The 19,278-nt window shown below is 50.8% G+C and overlaps 8 protein-coding genes across 8 annotated transcripts; 3 read left to right on the top strand and 5 right to left on the bottom strand.

Moving 5' to 3' along the window:
- Positions 1 to 661: 661 nt before the first annotated feature.
- N7443_000084 (Peptidase M19 renal dipeptidase) lies at positions 662 to 1,444 on the bottom strand (the record flags this gene model as incomplete). Its single annotated transcript, XM_056880140.1, has 1 exon — positions 662 to 1,444. One exon carries the CDS (start codon positions 1,442 to 1,444, stop codon positions 662 to 664), a length of 783 nt encoding a protein of 260 aa, XP_056745378.1.
- A 2,476-nt stretch (positions 1,445 to 3,920) lies between these two features.
- N7443_000083 (putative nonsense-mediated mRNA decay protein Upf3) lies at positions 3,921 to 5,688 on the bottom strand (the record flags this gene model as incomplete). The annotated part of the gene is made up of 2 exons (XM_056880139.1): positions 3,921 to 5,391; positions 5,447 to 5,688. 2 exons carry the CDS (start codon positions 5,686 to 5,688, stop codon positions 3,921 to 3,923), a joined length of 1,713 nt encoding a protein of 570 aa, XP_056745377.1.
- Positions 5,689 to 6,376: 688 nt separating this feature from the next.
- Positions 6,377 to 7,868, top strand: N7443_000082 (putative dipeptidase; the record flags this gene model as incomplete). Its single annotated transcript, XM_056880138.1, has 3 exons — positions 6,377 to 6,638; positions 6,694 to 6,906; positions 6,961 to 7,868. 3 exons carry the CDS (start codon positions 6,377 to 6,379, stop codon positions 7,866 to 7,868), a joined length of 1,383 nt encoding a protein of 460 aa, XP_056745376.1.
- Positions 7,869 to 7,951: 83 nt separating this feature from the next.
- N7443_000081 (NUDIX hydrolase) lies at positions 7,952 to 8,551 on the bottom strand (the record flags this gene model as incomplete). The annotated part of the gene is made up of 1 exon (XM_056880137.1): positions 7,952 to 8,551. The coding sequence occupies one exon, from the start codon at positions 8,549 to 8,551 to the stop codon at positions 7,952 to 7,954; it is 600 nt and encodes a 199-aa protein (XP_056745375.1).
- A 214-nt stretch (positions 8,552 to 8,765) lies between these two features.
- Positions 8,766 to 9,658, bottom strand: N7443_000080 (class I SAM-dependent methyltransferase; the record flags this gene model as incomplete). Its single annotated transcript, XM_056880136.1, has 2 exons — positions 8,766 to 9,464; positions 9,512 to 9,658. 2 exons carry the CDS (start codon positions 9,656 to 9,658, stop codon positions 8,766 to 8,768), a joined length of 846 nt encoding a protein of 281 aa, XP_056745374.1.
- A 1,644-nt stretch (positions 9,659 to 11,302) lies between these two features.
- N7443_000079 (uncharacterized protein) lies at positions 11,303 to 13,095 on the top strand (the record flags this gene model as incomplete). The annotated part of the gene is made up of 4 exons (XM_056880135.1): positions 11,303 to 11,500; positions 11,615 to 11,746; positions 11,839 to 12,800; positions 12,894 to 13,095. 4 exons carry the CDS (start codon positions 11,303 to 11,305, stop codon positions 13,093 to 13,095), a joined length of 1,494 nt encoding a protein of 497 aa, XP_056745373.1.
- An 833-nt stretch (positions 13,096 to 13,928) lies between these two features.
- Positions 13,929 to 15,758, bottom strand: N7443_000078 (FAD-binding oxidoreductase; the record flags this gene model as incomplete). The annotated part of the gene is made up of 4 exons (XM_056880134.1): positions 13,929 to 14,006; positions 14,076 to 15,160; positions 15,243 to 15,411; positions 15,480 to 15,758. 4 exons carry the CDS (start codon positions 15,756 to 15,758, stop codon positions 13,929 to 13,931), a joined length of 1,611 nt encoding a protein of 536 aa, XP_056745372.1.
- A 916-nt stretch (positions 15,759 to 16,674) lies between these two features.
- N7443_000077 (uncharacterized protein) lies at positions 16,675 to 19,229 on the top strand (the record flags this gene model as incomplete). The annotated part of the gene is made up of 5 exons (XM_056880133.1): positions 16,675 to 16,760; positions 16,832 to 17,039; positions 17,121 to 17,670; positions 17,774 to 18,681; positions 18,753 to 19,229. 5 exons carry the CDS (start codon positions 16,675 to 16,677, stop codon positions 19,227 to 19,229), a joined length of 2,229 nt encoding a protein of 742 aa, XP_056745371.1.
- Positions 19,230 to 19,278: the final 49 nt, after the last annotated feature.

The raw sequence follows: 19,278 nt of genomic DNA, 5'->3' as shown, positions 1-19,278 counted from the left end.
AATTGAACATAATTCAAAGGGATGAGCCAAGCAATTCTAGACCTACTTGTGTTGGTCATGATTTGTTAGGATGCTTTAGTATTTTGGGGTTAAGGATGCAGAAGGATGCGCCGACAAGGAGTGCGTGCGTGAGTGCTTTGATCTGCAGGCGTCAGTGCTTCCTTCTGAAACGTTGATGGAAAATTGCACGACACTTCTATCCGTCCACGGCAACGCCTTCTCAACTTTTACACAGAAACTATCTCGAACTCCGCCGCCAATACAAAGGTGAAGCCGCCTAGGCCAGACTAAGCTAGGCTGCAGATCATCCCTGTGGTGAACAATTTTGACGTATGGTACAAAACATGGGACGTAATACAGCCCCGTAAGTAACCCGTATAGTCGAATCAGTCTCCAGAAACTTCTATATAAAGCAAAGGTTGTTACTCTTGTAAACTGACATTCAATGAGTTTCATTAGATACGAGCTGTTCATGTTCGCATAACAGGATTCGTTGATTTGTTGGTATATTTTCTCTAACTATCACCAAGCTCAGCTCCACTCCAGAGAAATTTAGAAGGGAGTCCTACTTTCTTCTAAAGAGGCGCAAAAGGATTGTGCGCCTACGATGTCCGCCAGGTCTAGAAGCCCACTCGGAGGTTTCTGTGGAACTGCCTAGGGTTTAGTCGTCTTTGGTGTCGGTCGGCGGCTCATGAGCTAGGAAGACGGAGTCACCCTTCCCGCGCCACTCGATTAAAGCAGTCTTGGAAGATATAGTATGCGGATGGTCAGGGCCTAGTTTTCGGTAGAAAAGTTGGACGCATTCAGCCATCAACTGCAAAGCGGCTGTGTATTGACCCGATGACCTTAGGGTATGAGCAAGGTTGTTCATGCTAGACAGCGTGTCGAGATGGTCCGCGCCGAGCTTCGTCTTGCGAGCCTCCATCACCTGTACCTGGAGCTGCTCCGATTCCTCCCATCGGCCCTGGTTCCTATACGTCGATGCTAGGTTGGCCATGCTCGTCAGCGTGTCGGGATGATCGGCACCAAGCTTCGTCTTGCGAGTCTCCATCACCTGCAGCTGGAGTTGTTCCGCCTCCTCCCATCGGCCCTGGTTCCAAACCGTCGACGCCAGGTTAGCCATACTCGTCAACGTAGATAGATGATCGGCGCCGAGCTTCGTCTTGCGAGTCTCCATCACCTGCAGCTGGAGTTGTTCCGCCTCCTCCCATCGGCCCTGGTTCCAAACCGTCGACGCCAGGTTAGCCATACTCGTCAACGTAGATAGATGATCGGCGCCGAGCTTCGTCTTGCGAGTCTCTATCACCTGCACCTCCAGCTTCTCGGCCTCTTCCCGCCGGCCCCCGAGTCGGTAAGCTACTGCTAATATCTCAGTGCTATCGAGTGTGTTTTGATCTTCCGCGCCCAAAATCTTCATTCGTTGTTTTCTCGACACGATCGCCATTTCTCGTGAATCGGAGATATTGCCACATTCTAGCGCAAGCCATGCGCCCCTGTAAAGTAACGCAGCCCACTTTCCTAAACAGTCTTGAGATCTCGGTTGATATGCGGAGCCCTCATCAGGAAGTCCCATTCTTAGCCTCGCCATCAGGTGATCATCGGCGCTAAGCGTGGCATAAGTTCAGCATTGAGTCGGGCCGGTACTTTCCACCCCTCACCTATCGACCCTTAGAGTGAGGTCTCCTAGGTAACAACACGTCCTTTGGCCACTCAACATTAGGATAGTACCGCCCCTTTCCTTGAATTATGACCTGAATTATTCATAGACCGGTCTTATTCGGCATGACAATCATCGAATCAATATAACGTGTTGTAGTAACGTAGAGAGGGGTGGGATGGCATCAAATATATAGCATTTTCGTGTTAATTACACTAGTGGAGGTTTCATCCCGTTATATAAACTACAGCTTCTATTCTAGGAACCGGGAGAATCGACCGGCTTACTGTATCATATCTGGATTAGCGTGTCCCAAACTAGGGTTCGGAGATTAAAGTCTAAGAGTGTGGATGTAAATCTGATTTCGAATATTACTGTATTTGCCAAAGAGAACCAACCCTCTTTCATTGTCTCGTCCACGCTCCGGGATCTCATCAAGTATACATGATTCCCTGACCATAATCTCGCCCCTGGAACTCAGACTGGTGGCCTTGAGCTGTACAAGTGATGGAGTGAAAGTATCCACGATGTTACTCTGGCGACTCATCCACGAAAGCTTCTGAGAACTGGTGCATAGAGCCGGGTTGAGGAGGATTTTGCCGTTGAGGGTAGAGTCAGGCGGCAAGAGGCTCTCCAGTTGATCAATCCAAGTAGAAGCAGCTCCCAAATTAGCTTTTTTCTACTTTGTAGACAACTTCTGTTGTTCTCTGAGGCCTTTTGTTCTGTCTACCTCGCTTTCAGTATTGTATGGTAGTTAGAACTCGTGGCTCAATGGCAACGGCGGAGCAAGCTAAAAAACCTTTCTGCTGCGGATCCCTAAGGCGGTGGGAAATTAATGTGTCTAATTCGACTGTGAAAGTCACCGCCCCACGGAGATATTGCAAACTGGACAAATACAGACCAACTCGCCTCGCTTAGTGGCTAGCGCACACCGCCCGCGCGCCCCAAATATAAAAAGGCGCTGCCCTCCGATCCTTCTTCTCTTTTTTAAGCGACTCTACGTTAGTACCCCCTCCCCTATACATTGGAAGAGAGACCCTTCCAGCTTCTGAACACATTGCTAACAACTGCCACAGTTCAAAGAATCACTTTAGAGTAGACGTCCCACCATTAAGCTCTTTAAAAGAGCCACAGAATCTCCACCCTTGCTGATGACTGCTATGTCCTCGATGCCCTAAAGTGAAGCCATTTGGACTCCCGCCTCGACTGGCACGCGTGCTGCTTGCAGCGTCTGCGTGTTCGGTCCAGGGAGTGGTGATGATCTTAACCTGGTCTCGGCGTCTGACTTCGGTCGGCTGGTCCTGGTGGGTGTCGAGGAGGTCTGAAAGGTCCTGATTTCCACTGCCTCCTTGAAGTGGGAGATTGATTTGGTGGGATGATTGTGTGGATTAATTCTGTGTTGAACTCGCTATGCGCTTGCAATGAATTAAACCTATCTTGATGCCCAATTTTCTTCGTACATCCTAAAACGAGGTTCAAAACCAGCTTCACAAATTTGTAATCTCTCGTTAACTCTAGGTTCCACATTCAAGACTCTAGCCCGAAAAATGGATGTTGTTTAATGGGGTGTGATTTGCTCTCTATCTTACGCTAGGGGCGCCATAAATGCATCATTGTGGTAACTGGCGTTTTCACCCTTTGGCAAAAAAAGGTCTAATGGGCTTAAGGTCTTAGTTTGCGGAATCCGTGTTTTGATCGATTCAACTCAATTCATCAACATCATCGGGTTCTAGTGATGCATTATCGCGCTCACATACGCATATCAGAAACCATATATAAGCTTTACTCGGGCAGAGAGCTAACTTAATACAAGCCCTTGTTTGGATTAACCCGGACTTATGAATTGGTTCTAGAACTGGAAATTGTGGGCTCATCGTGCGATGTACTTGTTCCAACTGCCATACAGTGTCCATAAATCCACTCACGAGGGACGGGCCGGCCCCCATTCCTCACCACAATTTAGAGCGATATCTTCCCGAACCTGATCCATGTCTAAATGTTCTAGCCAGCTACTGTACCAGTCCAGAAACTCGACGATGGAGTCGAATTTTGTTTGATTAATGCCATTCAGTTATGAATAGCCATGGATTAAAATCTATCCGCTAATGTCCTGGCAGCGGGGGCACTCATAATCAACTGAGTGTTAAGTGCAGAAGCAGGATTCGCTAATGACTGTCTCTCATCATTGTCATCATCGTCGTTGACCATTGAGCTATGGTCCGGGATATCGTGTTCGCATTACGAGTATGGCTACTACTACATCTTATTTAGCTTCACTGCTCGTCGTCTCTGATGCACCTGCCCCTGCACCTGCACCCTTTGGCCCTTCACCTTTTTCTCCTTCGCCCTTGCCTTTGCGCCCTCCACGCCCTCCACGAGACCCACGAGAAGATCCCGATGTCCCTGTGCTGGTCCCGGTCCCACATCCGGCGACATTGCTCTCGCCAGTCTTCGCCTTGCCGTCCTTGCCGTCCTGGGGTTGCTGCGAGTCGCCTCGAGCCTTCCGAGCCTTCTCGCCTCCAGGGTTCGCCTTGCGCTCGAGAACCACAACCTGACTCTGCGCGACAGCGACCGGACTGGCAGCCATGGCTTTCTGGAGACTCTCGGACTCGACAAAGTCCAAATACCCAAATCCTTTCTTCTTGTCCATTTCCACCTTGGCCAACGCGCCGAATGGAGTGAACGCTGCGGTCAAAAGTGCTTCGGTCACACCCTGAGAAGGATTGGCGTGCTTGAGGAAGGCCTGAGTGGACCCCAGGGTCGGTCTCGAGGGAGGCGCCGGCTTGTTTTTGGCCGCTTTGGGTGGTTTGGTTGAGAGTGTATTGCTGGTCGTCGACACGGCAGCATCTGATGTCTTGGACTCGGGGCCCTTTGCCTTGCTTGAGTTGGATGTTGTTGGTGTACCTTTGGGAGGCTTGGAAGTAGTCTCTTTCTTGCCCTCTGCTGCGATCACTGAGGAATCCCGCGAGGCCTCGGTCTTGGGTGATCCTGTCTCGGTGGAGCCGCCCTTACCACGTCGTCGGCCTCCGGATGGTGAAGGCGAAGGTGACAGTCCAAGATCGCGTTGTAAGATTTTGGTGGCGGTGGTGGCATTGCCTCGTTCCTTTTTTCTCTCCGTAGCGGAAGTGGAGGCCTCCTTGGAAGCGTTGGAGGCGCTTTGTTTTCCGGTCTTTGTAGCAGCTGCAGCCTGCTTGGCGGACTTGCTGGATTCCTTGCTCGGCTTATCGCCCTTGGTCTTTCGGTCGGATGAATTGGCTGCAGCTTCTTTATCAGGTCGCTGTAGGAGCTTCTTAGCCTGGACCTTTTCCTGCTTGGACTCCTTGTCTGCTCGTTTCGATGACTTCGAGGAGGAGCCGTCCTTTGCCTTGCTCGCTTTTTTATCCTTGATATATTGCACAAGAGGCGTGGTCATCACTGTCTCCTTCTTGTCATCGTGGTCGGCCGAATCCACCAGGGCCGGCTTGGTGAGTGGCTGTGTCAAGCTTTCGAGGAAGGCAATGAAGTCGGGATCTTGGTCAATCGTGCCCTGGCGAGCATCCTTGCGCACGCGGCTTCCAGGTGTCTTCGCATAGGGGGAGAACTCTAACGACGGAGGTCCCAATAGCACTGGATCATGTGTCGTGTTGCGAGCATCTTGGAATGAAGTCTGGCGCACCAGGTCGGACAGTAGGGCGATGTGTTCGTTGGAAGTGACGTGAATGTAGGCTCTGGATGGACGGGACGGTTTGGCAGGACTGTAACCAGAGTCAGTGAGCTTAAATTCAGGTCAATTACCTCCTGGAGCCATACTCTTTCGACACTTTGCCAGGCTTGTACTGCAGCCAATCCACCTTCCCTCCACCGACTTTCCAGTCTTGCCCAAGGGTGGTTTCGAGTTCCGCTTGCGTGAGCCCCGGAGGCAAGCGACGGATCAGCAGTTTCAGGCGCGGTGTCGGAGGCTTCGGAGCTTTCTTTGCTGGTGCGCCGGCTTTCTGGGTCGCCGCCGCGGGGATCTGGAGCACCCCGGCGGCCGGTTTGCCGGGCTGTGTCATGATGTGGAAGCAGGGATGAGGTAGGTGTTCAGCGAATACTAGAGCGAGCGATTCGAAAGGGAATTATCGACACGGATAGCTCTCAGAGAGCGAGTGGTATTCATCCCGCTTTGCGCCCAACTTGGAAACCTTTGAGACCCGGCAACCAGCTGAGTCAGCATGCAAGGCATGATGTGGGTCCTATCTCGTGGCACTATACGATGATTTAGGGACGATAGAGTGGGAGATGCGCGGATTGTACCCACGTAAGCTTTGGTCATGTTGGTACAGAGTAAAGAGTCAAGTGCTTCATGTAGAAAGTGAACAGTGCAGAGTCACTTCAGCTGGAAGGATTCGGGATTCCTCACGAGTGGGTAACAATGTTGACAAGTTACTTTATATCTAGACACTTTTTAGAGGGTTAAGACAATTCAGGCAAAAGCTTCTTACTTCCTACTGTCTACAGAATGCTAGACCCGGATTCAATCTGGAGCAGAACTGGTCCATGCTTTCATGCTTGCAGGAACTGTAGGAACCGCAGGTGCTCGTCCCTCCGAGTGCAACGTATTACAAGCCTCTGGCAATCAATGGAACGGTCAGTTTCACTGGAAAATATTCCAGACATCACCCGATCATTTGATCCAGCGATTACAAGTGATAACAAGTGATTACAAATACCGGCTATTTCTCTGATTCATCTTACACATCCATGGAACCCCGTTATCGCCGGCCGGATAGCGCCCGGGCTTCACCTTCGACACTCCCCGCAATGGACGAGAAAACCCCCCAGATCTTCAATGATGCGCCTTCCCAGAAACCCAAGCCATCTCGACGCAACTGGGGCAATTTGGGCTTGATCATTTGCACTCTGCTGGCCGGTGGCTGGTTCTTCGGGCCGCGTTGTAACCATGGGCGCGTGCTCACCATCGAAGAGCGAGTGCACAATATCCTGACCCAGACTCCTCTAATCGGTGAGAAAATATGAAGCCCAAGCTCTCGAGGAGAAATGCCTGATAATCCGAACAGATGGTCATGATGACTTTCCCATCTTCATCCGGATGGCTTATCACAACCACATCCACGAGTCCAATTTCACCAAGTCCTTCGTCGAGGGCACCCTGGGTGGCCATGTGGATCTGCCTCGTCTGAAGAAGGGACAGGTAGGCGGCACCTTTTGGAGCGTCTTTGTTCCCTGCCCCGCCGATTGGACCGACTTTTCCGATGAGAACTATGCTGCGAGTACGTCAAAGTCCATTGCTGTTACGAAGTGTGTATTAATCAATTCCGAAACAGGCGTTCGTATGACCGTGGAGCAGGTTGATGTCATGAAGCGTGTCCAACAGGCCTATCCCAAGGTCTTCTCCGCGCCTCCCAACGGTACCACGGCCCTGAGCGCTTTTCAGGAGGGCAAGATCATCTCACCTCTGGGTATTGAGGGCCTGCATTCCGTGGGCAACTCGTTCGCTCATCTTCGCATGTTCTACGAAATGGGCGTCTCCTACGCAACTCTCACTCACAATTGCCATAACCGCTTTGCCGACGCTGCACTGGTCCAGCAGCCGGACGGCAGTATCCGGAAGGCGGATCCACTGTGGCACGGCGTGAGCCCGACCGGCGAGAAAATGGTGTACGAAATGAACCGACTTGGAATGATCATTGATCTGGCCCATGTGAGCGAAGACACCATGCGCGATGTGCTGGGATCCGGCAAGAACGAATGGACTGGCAGTCGAGCCCCGGTCATTTTCAGTCACAGTGCGGCTCAGGCCCTGTGCCCCCATCCGCGAAACGTGCCAGACGATATCTTGGAGTTGGTCCGGGAACGGAATTCGATCGTGATGGTGAATTTTTCGCCCGACTTCATCTCCTGCTCGGCAGCCGATCGCGATGATGGCCTGCCTGACCTAGACATGGATCACGCTACGCTGGAGCGAGTTGCGGATCATGTCATCCATATTGGAACTGTCGCGGGCTTTGATCATGTCGGCCTGGGAAGTGACTTTGATGGTATTCCCTCGGTGCCTCAGGGGTTAGATGATGTATCGAAGTTCCCAGCTCTGATGGCCGAGCTTCTCCGCCGGGGATTGAGTGATGAAGAAGCAGCCAAGGTGGCCGGAGGAAATCTCCTGCGAGTGTGGAGGGAAGTCGACAGGGTTGCCCTCGCCATGCAAGCCGCGGGTGCTCTGCCCGCAGAGGACTGAATTTTACATAGCATTGGGTCGCTTTGGCAAAGAAGTCGTATATAGGTATTCATTCAGTTCAATTATATCCCCTATTAACAATATCAACTCTTGCTCTGTAGCTCTCTGTACAATTCAAATGATCGAAGAATGTTGGGTGCTTGATGGCCCGTGGCCGGCCCAGGCAGTTGATATTTGCCGCCCCCTTGAAGAGAAAGTCGCACATCTTCTTCGGTCGCCCAGTCGAATGCCTGGTGCTCGCTTTCCATCAATTGAACAGGAATCTCCTCTCTCGGGACCTGCTCTGCAGATGGTCGCACTGACTCGAAGACCTCGACCATAAACGAATATTTGGCGATGCGGAATTTGCTGCCGTTCCGGCGCGTGTGCGTCCAACTGTCAACCGCCACCAGCTCGGCGATGTGCGACACATGTAGCCCGGTCTCTTCGAGCACTTCACGAGCCACTCCATCTAGCAGGGTGCCGTCCATGTCGGGCTCGTATGAGCCTCCGGGGCCTTCCCAGCACCCGGGCATCGAGTCGGTCAGAGCGCGCTGAAGCAGCAGGACGCGCGGGGTCGATGCATCCGAGAAAATGTAACCACCAACGCCAAAGCTATCGAATTCGGGACGCGCCGCCGTGAATGTTGCGAGAGGAACCTCGAAATAATGGAGATGAGGAGCTACCGTGTAGGGACGCGGCATGACTGCAGAGTTGGAAAGAGTTGGAAAGAATTGGGTGCGCCAATCCTGGTCTTGGGAACTGCATGGACTCCCGACCATGCAGTGACTCATGTCAATACGAGACAACCTTGTCAATCACCTTGGAAGGCTTTACGATATCCCCAATAATGGGAGGAAATATTGGAGATGAAATATTGGCCGTGAGGGTACATGATCCTATAGTTAGGGATATACATCACTCCACGCGCGTGATGGTAAATAACAACCTCCGAGAATTCTCATCTTCGACCGCGTTCTTGATTTTGGTTTGAAGTCCAACCTCATCCAGAGAGCCGTCTACCTTCCATTTGGTGCCTGTTTCCATCCCAACGTTCTCCCACATCTCAGCCAGAGTGTTCAGATCATGCCTGAAGCTTGTAGTCCCGGCTTTGATAGCTGGGACTTCTGCGGGCTTGACACTGCCACTCTGTCTTCCCACAATGATACCGCCTTTCCTGACTACTCGTGAAATGACCTTCGCGGCATCAACTTGTAGTGCAAGTGGAAAGAGATGGAAGAATGCAGAGCAGTGCACTACATCGGCTCCCTTGGCGACCAATTCTGTCCAGGGTTCCCCCTGTGCCTCCCCCTGAAAGATGTCGACAACCACGAACTTGCTCTCTACAGTTCCACGATCACGAAACAGTTCGTAACCCAAGTCCATCAATGGGCCTTCAATGTCAAGCCCGACAAGCTGTGATGAGGGCACTCCGTCGAGAACGAGCTGGCGCAAATCCTGACCAAAACAGCAGCCCAGATCTAAATAGATTGCGAATGAGTTGGATTGCAACTTCGAGATAATCGACTTGTAGAGTGGATGAGTGAGCAGAGTGAGATTCAGGAAACGATAGTTGCCGATGCACGGATAGGGGTTGGCAGCGAAGCCTCGCGCACGCTAAACGGTAGGTTAGCAGAATTAGTCTGGCGGAGAGTGCAGCGTACAATTTTGTTGACATGGCTCACTACATCTGCTGGCCGGATATTCGAATACGTCTCCAGCAGGTGTCTGATCTGCGGGTTGACTTCTTCAAGGTCTGGATCGTACCACTTCTGGTAGCGCTCCGCGTCCGAGTCATTGATCGCTGCCATTGTGATGAAAAAGACCTTTGATTAGGTTTGGCGGTCAAGTTGGATAGAAACAAGAGAGGAAGCGAGACGGCAGTGATGTGGGGTTCTGTATTCGTGGGGGCTATTTCATAAGATGCACGAAGCTCAAGCCCAAATAGAGGCTCTTTCTGTGATGCGTACAGATCAGACTATTCTTACAATAGAAGTCTAGACTGATAGCCCCAGTTATCGAGCTACTTGAAGATCCCTTGGCGAGTACCGCGCGGGTTCCAGCTGAGCGGGACCCAGAAAAAGTTGACCGCGACCCAGAGAATCATGACTAATCCTGGGTCCCGGTCAGCGCTTATCCACGATTTTGTGTAAACTTGTACCTTAATTATACACTATTACCTAAGGGTTCAACCTTGGTTGAACCCCTACCTCTCTAAAACGCACTATATCTTATATATCGGTATTATGGCGATATCGCACAGTCTCTTGCAGAATACGAAACAGGTCTCCTTCCTTGGGTCATTTGAGTGCAGGCCGCCGCAGTTAAAGCAGCGAACAACATCAACGAGCGAAATTGGTGGGCCACCCGTGCTCTGTAGTCGATTCGTATAATTAACATATTGCAGGCTTCTCGGTCAACAAGACATCGCCACTTAGAAAGTCAAAGACCTCGAGGAGTTCCTAATGATTTAAGAAATAAATGCGTTAGGTCCTCCCTCCTTTATGCTATCTTCCAACATTGTGCTTATGCACTGACATTAATTGCAAATAAGATACATAGAGACGTCAAGGGGAAGTTCATATTGAATTGCGGCGATTTCCTTCGCAAGCCAATTTATCTGTGGATTGCCCGTCGGCCTGAAATTGCCGAGTCGCATCATGATTGGAGCAACATCATCAACATGAACTTGAAAATTGAATAGATTTGTGTAGCAAGCACCGCATCTTTCTTATTATTCCATCCTTCTTATACTTAGTAAGATTTCTCCCCCACTTTGACCGACACATAACTACGGGACAGTAGTTAGCCGCTCTTTCTAAAGTGCGGCATCACTGGGTATCTACCCTCCGCAGCTGAGTAAGTACTTACCCTCTAGTATAATTTTTGAGGGTGGAAATTCATCCCCGAGTGCCATCTGTGAGTGAGGGCGAGGGCTACGGGTGAGAATTATTGAAATTTGGAAATCAAACTTACGATTTTCAAAAATTCAAGAAGATAAGTCAACGGTAATATGATAGCCAAAGATGGTCCAGCCTTCTTCTCTGGAGGTGTCCTACAACCCCACGACAACATCTAGCACTGGCACCAAGATGCCGAACTATCGCATCTGGTTTCCATGCCAAAATTAAGACCGCAACACTAAGCAATGATGAGAACAATAAAATATAGATAAGATACACCGGTAGAGTCAAGGGAAAGATAGGCCCCACGGAAAGCACACGGAAGCGGAGCCGGTACCGTCGGAGATAAGAGAAAGGTTGGGACCGCTCCGCCTTCACACTGTATATAATACGACAACGACATTTGAGTAATGGGGATGCCGTTTAAAGAGAGTCTGTTCTCCTTCAACTGTGATTAGATCTGAATCGCACCACTGATACCGTTGTCTCTCACTTTTACTTGGCCCTATATTTCGCTAATTGGTATCACGAGCGAACTCCACCGGTGACGAAATGACATCGCAGGGGAAACAGGAGGACAGGAAGAGCCTTCCACCTCCGGATCAGATGAGTATCCAAGAGGGCGATTTCGATAAGTCTAATATTCACGATATCGCCTTGAGGCTGGCCGCCGAGTCCGAAGGGGAGGAGCTGGACTCTCGTGCCGAAAAGACGCTGTTGAGGAAGATAGATTGGGCAGTAATGCCATTGGTGAGTTTGTGATGCTCTTTAATACTGTCAGCAGCGACAGTGAGCTGCATTGAGAAAGTATATAAGGAGCTGATCAGTACTTGTGCGTAGATGTGCGCTACCTACGCTCTACAGTACTACGACAAAGCCATTATCGGACATGCCGCTGTCTTCGGGCTGAAGACCGATCTCAATTTGACGAAAGGTCTGCAGTACTCGAACACGACAATGGTCTTCTACTGTGGCTTTCTCCTTGGTTGCTATCCAGTAAGCTTGCTTCCTCACAACAACGCAGCCCTCTAGGAAAGGGAGATGATGAGACAAAATTATTGTAACTGATGGTGAAGCTATGATAACAGCTATCGGTACTTGCTCAGAGGCTTCCAACGGCCAAGGTCTGCGCAGCTCTCTGTATGGCCTGGGGCGCTATCGTCCTGACAACTCCGGCGTGCACCTCATACGGCGGCTTCATTGTCAATCGGTTCTTCCTGGGCGTTGTTGAGTCCGGTATATCCCCAGCCTTCATGCTGATCACGTCCAAATGGTACACCAACCAGGAGCAGGTTCTCCGGTCTGGTCTGTGGTACTCGTGCAGTGGCGGCGTCAACCTCATCTCACCTCTTCTCAACTACGGCCTGGGTAGTATCCCAAGCCCCTTGGCAGGCTGGCGCATCATGTATCTCTTCGCTGGAGTCCTCACATTTTGCTGGTCTTTTGTCATTTGGACCTATTTCCCGGATGGCCCTGCCACAGCGCGCGGGTTTACCGAGTACGAGCGCGCCATGGCTATCCGTCGGCTGCGCAAAAACAACACGGGTGTTGATAGCACGCATTTGGTGCCCTCTCAGATTCTCGAGGCTCTGACTGACTGGTATTTCTGGGCTGTCTTCGTTATGTCCATGCTAAGCAGCGTTGCCAGCGGCGCTTCCAACACGTTTGCCTCGATCGTCTTCAAAGGCATGGGCTTCAGCACCTTCGTGACTCTCATGCTCAATATCCCCCTAGGAGCCATGGCAATCCTCACCATTGTAGGCTCCGGATATCTGGGACGCAAGATTCCCAACGCTCGTCATCATATCTATAGCGCCGCCTGTCTGCCTGTCATTCTCGGGTGCTGTCTCCTATGGAAGCTGCCGAGTTCCAATACTGGTGGCAGAATCGCTGGTGTCTACCTTGTTACCTTCTTCGGTTCATGCTACGTCCAGGTCATTGCCTTCGGTACCAGTAACGTTGCCGGTTATACCAAGAAGTCGGTATTTGCTGCTGGAGTATTCATGGCGTACTGCTTGGGTAACATAATAGGCCCGCTGCTTTTCGATTCGTGAGTATACGTCCAGCACTCTTCCCTTTCTTGCTCTGTTAATCACATGTTCAATTTGGTGTCACTGAGATGAAACATCTGACTTTTATCTAGAAAATTTGCACCGCGCTACAGCCAGTCCTTCACGGGAATCATGGTTTGTTTTGCCGTTGCCATTATCGTCAGCGAAGGTACCCGTTTCATGCTGCAACGTGATAATATAAGAAGGGATAACGAGTATGGACTTCCTGGAAGTAGCCATGGCCTAGAAGATATGACCGAGAGACAGAATAAGGATTTCAGGTATCAGGTGTAAATATATAAATATACTCTTCTCTGTGATTTTGTGATTTCCCGATTAGGTAGTGTTGTAACAGTGATTCTAGAGCGGAATATTGGCATAGTCAGGATTTACATAGATTTTAGCGGGTTACAAGATTTCAAAGGCGCGAAGCCCACTTAGCTTAAGTGACTACCTTTGTGCAGTATGGTATGAATTTGATTCCACAGATCCCTCTACTATTTTGAGTCTACCCGTAGAGAGTCAATCGCCTTAGCCAGTTATGTATATACTTATATCTTAATATGGGGATGGCTCGATGGCTGTCTGACAATGCAGACTGGACAACAACAACCAACGAACAACACACAAACAACCAGCACGTAGCAGAGGTTGTCCTGGGGGAGGTCGCAAGTGTCCTTGGTGAGACCGTGAGGCCGTGAGGCCGTGAGGCCGTGGGACCGTGGGGTTTTCCGACTGAGGCCATATGGAATGTACTAAATACGGAGTCATGGATCAAAGAACCTAGTGACAACTGGAATGAATTGGGTAGATGCATCTTCTATCTCTATCCTCATGTAGAAGCTGTTGCTTACGCCTAAGGTATTCGTGATACCTCAGGCCGCAACTGTATTCATTATCTCGTGCGTTCCACCACTACAATATATAGAAATGAAGAGAAAACGCAGCTTAGAGGCCGATTTGTATCGGGGCAGCCGTGGCTTTTGAGCCGTTAGGGAGCTCGAATATCTTTCCAGGATTCATAATCCACCTGCAAAATGCATCAGAATTGAAACATAGACGGAGCCAGGTGATTTGATATCATTCTGGATGTAGTAGCATAGCACTTCGTGAAGGGATGACTGTGCTCACATGGGGTCAACAGCGTGCTTCAACTGCTTCATAAGTTGCATGGTGACGAGGCCAAGCTCATCTATGAGGCATTCCTATTTGTGAACCGGGGTTAGATAACGGAGAATCTCATGAAAAAAATCTTGAAGGCATGGCGAACTTACAATTTTCCCCATTCCGATAGCGTGCTCGCCCGACACGGTGCCTTCCATCTGCAAGGCGCGAGTAATCATGTTGTGAACCGCTTGCTTGACAGCTGCTAGATGGGTTTCATTCTTGGGATCGTAAATCAAAGCCTCGTGAAAATTGCCATCTCCGACGTGTCCAGCTATACTAGTGAAGACGCCCAGTTCCGCTCCCTCTTGTTTAGAGATCTCGATGATATCTGCGAGTCTAGAGATAGGAACAGCCACGTCGGTGGACCATATGGAGTATCCTTCGGGTTTGATCGAAGTCATCGTCCATAGCGCTTCTTTCCTAGCAGCCCAGAACTTGACCTCTTCGTCCTTGGTCTTGGCAAAAACATATCGCGAAGGGCTACACGTCGCAATGATATCTTTCGTGCGGGAAATGTCAGCCTTCACACTTTCCTTGGAATGACCGGAGAACTTGAGGAAGAGAGCCGGGGTCTCCTCCCAGTGCATGTTCCGAACATCTTCGCTGCCGTGTTTGCTGACGATGCCCATTTGGGTGTCGTCCATCAGCTCCATGGCGGCCAACTGAATGCCAGAACGAATGAGTTTGGAGGTTGCTGAGGCGGCAGCGGAGATATTGGGGAAGGAGAAGACCGCGACACTCGTTTCTGTGGGTACCACGGCAAGCTTGAGGGTGGCCTCGGTGACGATGCCCAGGGTACCCTCAGCTCCAACAAAGAGAGATGTCAAGTTGTAACCGGCAGATGTCTTGCGAGGCCTTCGCCTAGTCTTGATAATTCGACCGTCAGCGAGTACCACAGTGACATTGATAACCCAGTCCTTCATAGTCCCGTAACGGAAAGCATTGGTTCCGCTACAATTAGTCCCGATCATGCCACCGATGGTTGCTGTTGGCGATGGGTCCAGGGGTAGAAAGAGGTTCTCGTCCTTTATCTTTCTATTGAGATCAACCCAGTTCACGCCAGGTTGGACTACTATATCCATATCCTCGGGGTGAAAGGCGATAATTTTGTCCATGTATGTGACGTCGATAATTAGGCCTCCATATGGAGACGAGAAGTTTCCTTCGATCGAGGAACCAGCTCCGTAAGGTACTGCACCGATTTCCAGTCAGCGGATTTATTGCGGGCCGTTCTAATAGCAGGTACTTGCCTATGGGGACCCGATGCTTGTTACAGATGGAAACAGCCTTCGCCACCTCGTCGGTGCTTTTCACATATACGACGGCCACAGCACGGCCTGCCGAGTTGACGCTGGACCAGTCCGAGAGGGCATGAGTTTCAATATCATCGTCGTCGTAGCTTACTGCCTCGTCCCCAAGTATCGATTCAATCTCCCGAGCTGCCTGATATAATGTCGGTAAGATTTTGGGTTGCATCAGATGGGCGGGTCAATTGACAACAAGGCACTTACCTTTAGCATGCCTTGTCTGCTAGCATAGTGAATTACCAACTTCTCTGATCGTGGCCAAAACAAGCTGATACCGAGACCGGCCCCAAAGGCAGCTAACGTCAGCCCTCCAAGGACGCCTGGCGAGCTATTGGCGGTCTTCGGCGATGTGCGAGCACCCGATACGGTCGACATGCGCATGACCGACGCGCGCACCTGGAAAGACTGTGAGTCGAACCCATGGCGACGAAGCCTCTGCCAGAGGTGGCGGCAGCGAAAGGGCGAGGGCACAACACGCAGCATGTCACCCAATAATTGCAATCACCAATAACCATGTGCCCTGTTTGATACGCTTCTGGAGGGCTTGGGGGTCTTGGCCGAGGGATTAGGGTTGAATAAAGGAGAGAAATGTCTAATGGGACATCAATAGTGGAACGGCTAATAATCCGTCTCTTTGGCATTAGTGACAGCAGACCCCAATCTCGATACTACAGATGGATCATGGTTGAGTACTGATTGCGCAAGCCGACGGATGCGGGCCGAGTGGGGCCGATCTCCTATCGTGCCTTATATTGCCTATCGTGCCTATCGTGCCTATCATGCCTATTTTGCCAGCTGGAGATATCAAAGGTAAATGCCTCCCGAAGCAGAGACTCATGGCGAATATTTGAAGCATTGGCACGTAATATTTGAAGTGTTCGCATCTACCACCGCGACTACATCTTGTACATGGAGAACTGAAAGGTGTTGATGTATTCGGTGAGGCATATGTTATCATGATAAATTAGTCGAGACGAGAATTTAAGTCAATCCAAACTTCAGGTTTCGTCTGTTTGGCAATATGCCATCGCCTGTAACGGGCATTTTTGTCTCGTGGAAGATGTCTTATCGATCCAAGTAAATTGACGATGTTTAGAAGGGTCCTAGGCCAAGGCGATAGCGATAAGGTCCACTTGAGAGCCTATTTGGGCCTGGTTTGAGTGCAGGTGGCGCGAATTATTCAATATCTCGATCGATCGATACCTAGGCTCTTCATCTGAGGACGAGGGTACGAAATCGCCTTAGGCACACTCGAATAACCTTGGAAACAGATGGTAAAGGCGTGGCCTGACCGAGTCAACCACCCTTCCGCTATCGCCTGTCCAAGCCCTGCCCCTCAGAAACCCCACCGCACCTGGTCTTGTACATCCCAATCTACTGCCTTGGGTATCTGATACATATGTTAGTTGAGATGGACTCTGATATCCACGAGGCAGGTGACACACGATTACCGAAGCGCACGCGACAGGCTTGTGACCCTTGCCGGTATGTTGCCAGTACCCATCCCGCCGAGCCCGGATCCTATAATAGTGTCTAAACACATATGTTCGCCGCAGCCGCAAGAAGTCCAAATGTTCTGGCGAGCGCCCAATCTGTGCAACGTGCTACCGACTAGGAGCCAGATGTTCCTACCGTCTTGACCCTCTACGGTATGCGCCCTACCCTCATGATAACGGCGTCTCCCGCCAACACCATGGGCCCTCATCGCTTTCCAAAAACGTGATCGATTACAATGTCACATCCACAGAGCCTCGGCAACCATGGGTAGGTGTCGCGTCGACCCCAAATTTCCCTTCTGGTGGCTGCCCCAAAGGCTAAGCTGAACGTGTTTTAACCGAGTAGCAGGACCGCATTGAGTCACTGGAGTCGACGTTGGCCGAAGTGATTGAACGATTGCGAGGCCATCGCGCTACGAATCAGCTGCCTACTCTTTCGCCAATTTCACCTCGACATCATGCCTCCCAGAACGAAGGCTTGAACCCGAGCCATGTCTCAGACGCATCTCAGCCTGTCGCCATCTCAAGCGGGCATACTAATGACTCTCGTTCGGCTGGTGCTCTGGACGATGAACTGGATGGTTTGAGCTGGGAGTCCGCTGTCAATATGGCCGAGACATATCTGATCTACTGCGACTGCCAGCCGCTGCCGCTGTTCCACAGAGAGAGTTTTGTCTCCACCTTTCCAAACCGGGAACTAGAAATCGTCTACAGCGTCGTCGCACTGGCTTCAAGATTCGACAACTCTTCGACCATGTCCTCCGACGGCAACTCAATCCCCGAGGCCAATAAATTCTCGGATGCGGCGCATCAGAGAATCATGTCCCAAATCACCTCGGGCCGCGTCGAGCTGTCCACATTGCAAACGCTATGCCTACTCGCGCTCATAGAGTTCAGCAGTAAGTCACTGCTCCCCTGGGCTGCTACACATTCTCCCCACACCTCTCCCCGTAAATCATGACCGTGGCCAAGCCGTGACTTAAACTTTCCCGTGTTGTCTAGATGGAGAGACGACTCAATCGTGCATCCACAGCTCGCTGGCCATGACGCTTGCCAATTGTGTCCATCTGCACCATAAACCGGCCTCCCCCTATGACGAGCGGCAGATAGAAGAGCGGAGTCGCTGCTACTGGAGTATCATTCTTCTGCGCCGTCTTTTCGGCCAAGATTCCGGGAAGCCGCTGCCCTCGCCTTCTGGGCCACGCGTCCCTCGAATCCCAGCAAGCCCAATATTCCCGTCTATGACAGTCTTCACAGAGGAAGGGCAAGATGTGGCGAAGTCGCAGAAATCCGACGAGCAAAATGGCATCCTCTACGTCGTTGTCAAACTCAGCGAAGTCTGGTGTCGGGCCCAAGAATATATCAGTAACCGAGGCTCTTCCGACTCAGGGATGGATCCGTGGTCCCTCTCCTCGGCCTACTCAGCGGCTATGGAATCGGCCATGAAGCTGGACCAGCAGCTCCCGTCCATACACAGGTACCGTTTCATCCGTCTATCCACAGTAACCGCCTCAGAACTTGATGAGTCGCGTGATTACTGGGGTCCCTGGTTCCTAAGCCGCCTCCTTTACCATACGTCCATATGCATCATCAATCATCCTATCCTCATCATGTTCCAGCTACAAGGGCGACGCCATGTATCAGAGCTCTTCCTCCAGCAGACTACTTTCCAGCGGAATCACCACACGTCATGGGTGCTCCATTTCATTGAGTTCATGGCCTCTCGGCAATTTTACATCTCTGATCCACTGTTCGCTTACTGCGCTGCCGTTGTGGCTACCATTGAACTACACCAGAGCTTCGTAGAAGAGAAACAACATCAGCACAAACAACGGCGAAGGCAGAGCTATCAAGCGTGCCTCGACCTCATCGCCAGATTAACAGACACGTGGCCAGCATTAGAGCACGTGGTGAGTAATATCTCGGACGATAGTACTACTGCTGCATACACCTCGAGCTAATTAATCCAAATTATTCCTAGATAAATAAATTGAATAATCTCAAGCAGCATATGAGCAGCTCATATGAGTCCAACTTTGCCAAAAACGATGGGAAGATCTGCGTCGACGTCTCCATCTTCTTCTCAATTCTTGATCTACCCAAGTTCTACACATCCGAGAGATCCATGGGGGCCGATGAGTCCATATTCGGACCATCTCTGACCCATGAATCCTGCCCTGAGCTATTTAGGCGTGCTCAACTGCCGTTATTACCTCTCATAACCGTGATGGAGCCTTCATCTGATGTGCAACCTCGGCATGGCGATATTACCACCGACGGCAACGGAGCGGCCCCTCAGCTCGGCTTTCCTGCCAATACGGTTTCACAATTTCCCATCTCGGACGATTCCATGCTGTTTCCCGCGGAACAATTCTTTGGTGCGTTTTTATGTCCAAATGTGAATCCGTGGGAACCGATGATGGACATGGCTGGGTCCAATGTGCCTCCCCAAGCATGATTCACGGACGGCAGCAAACAACCATACCTTCCAGTCTAACTTGAGCCCT

The sequence above is a fragment of the Penicillium atrosanguineum genome, assembly GCF_028827265.1.
Source record: "Penicillium atrosanguineum strain IBT 20685 chromosome Unknown utg000001l_segment0_segment0, whole genome shotgun sequence".
Classification (NCBI taxonomy): Eukaryota; Fungi; Ascomycota; class Eurotiomycetes; order Eurotiales; family Aspergillaceae; genus Penicillium; species Penicillium atrosanguineum.
This window is presented reverse-complemented; position numbering and strand designations above follow the sequence as displayed.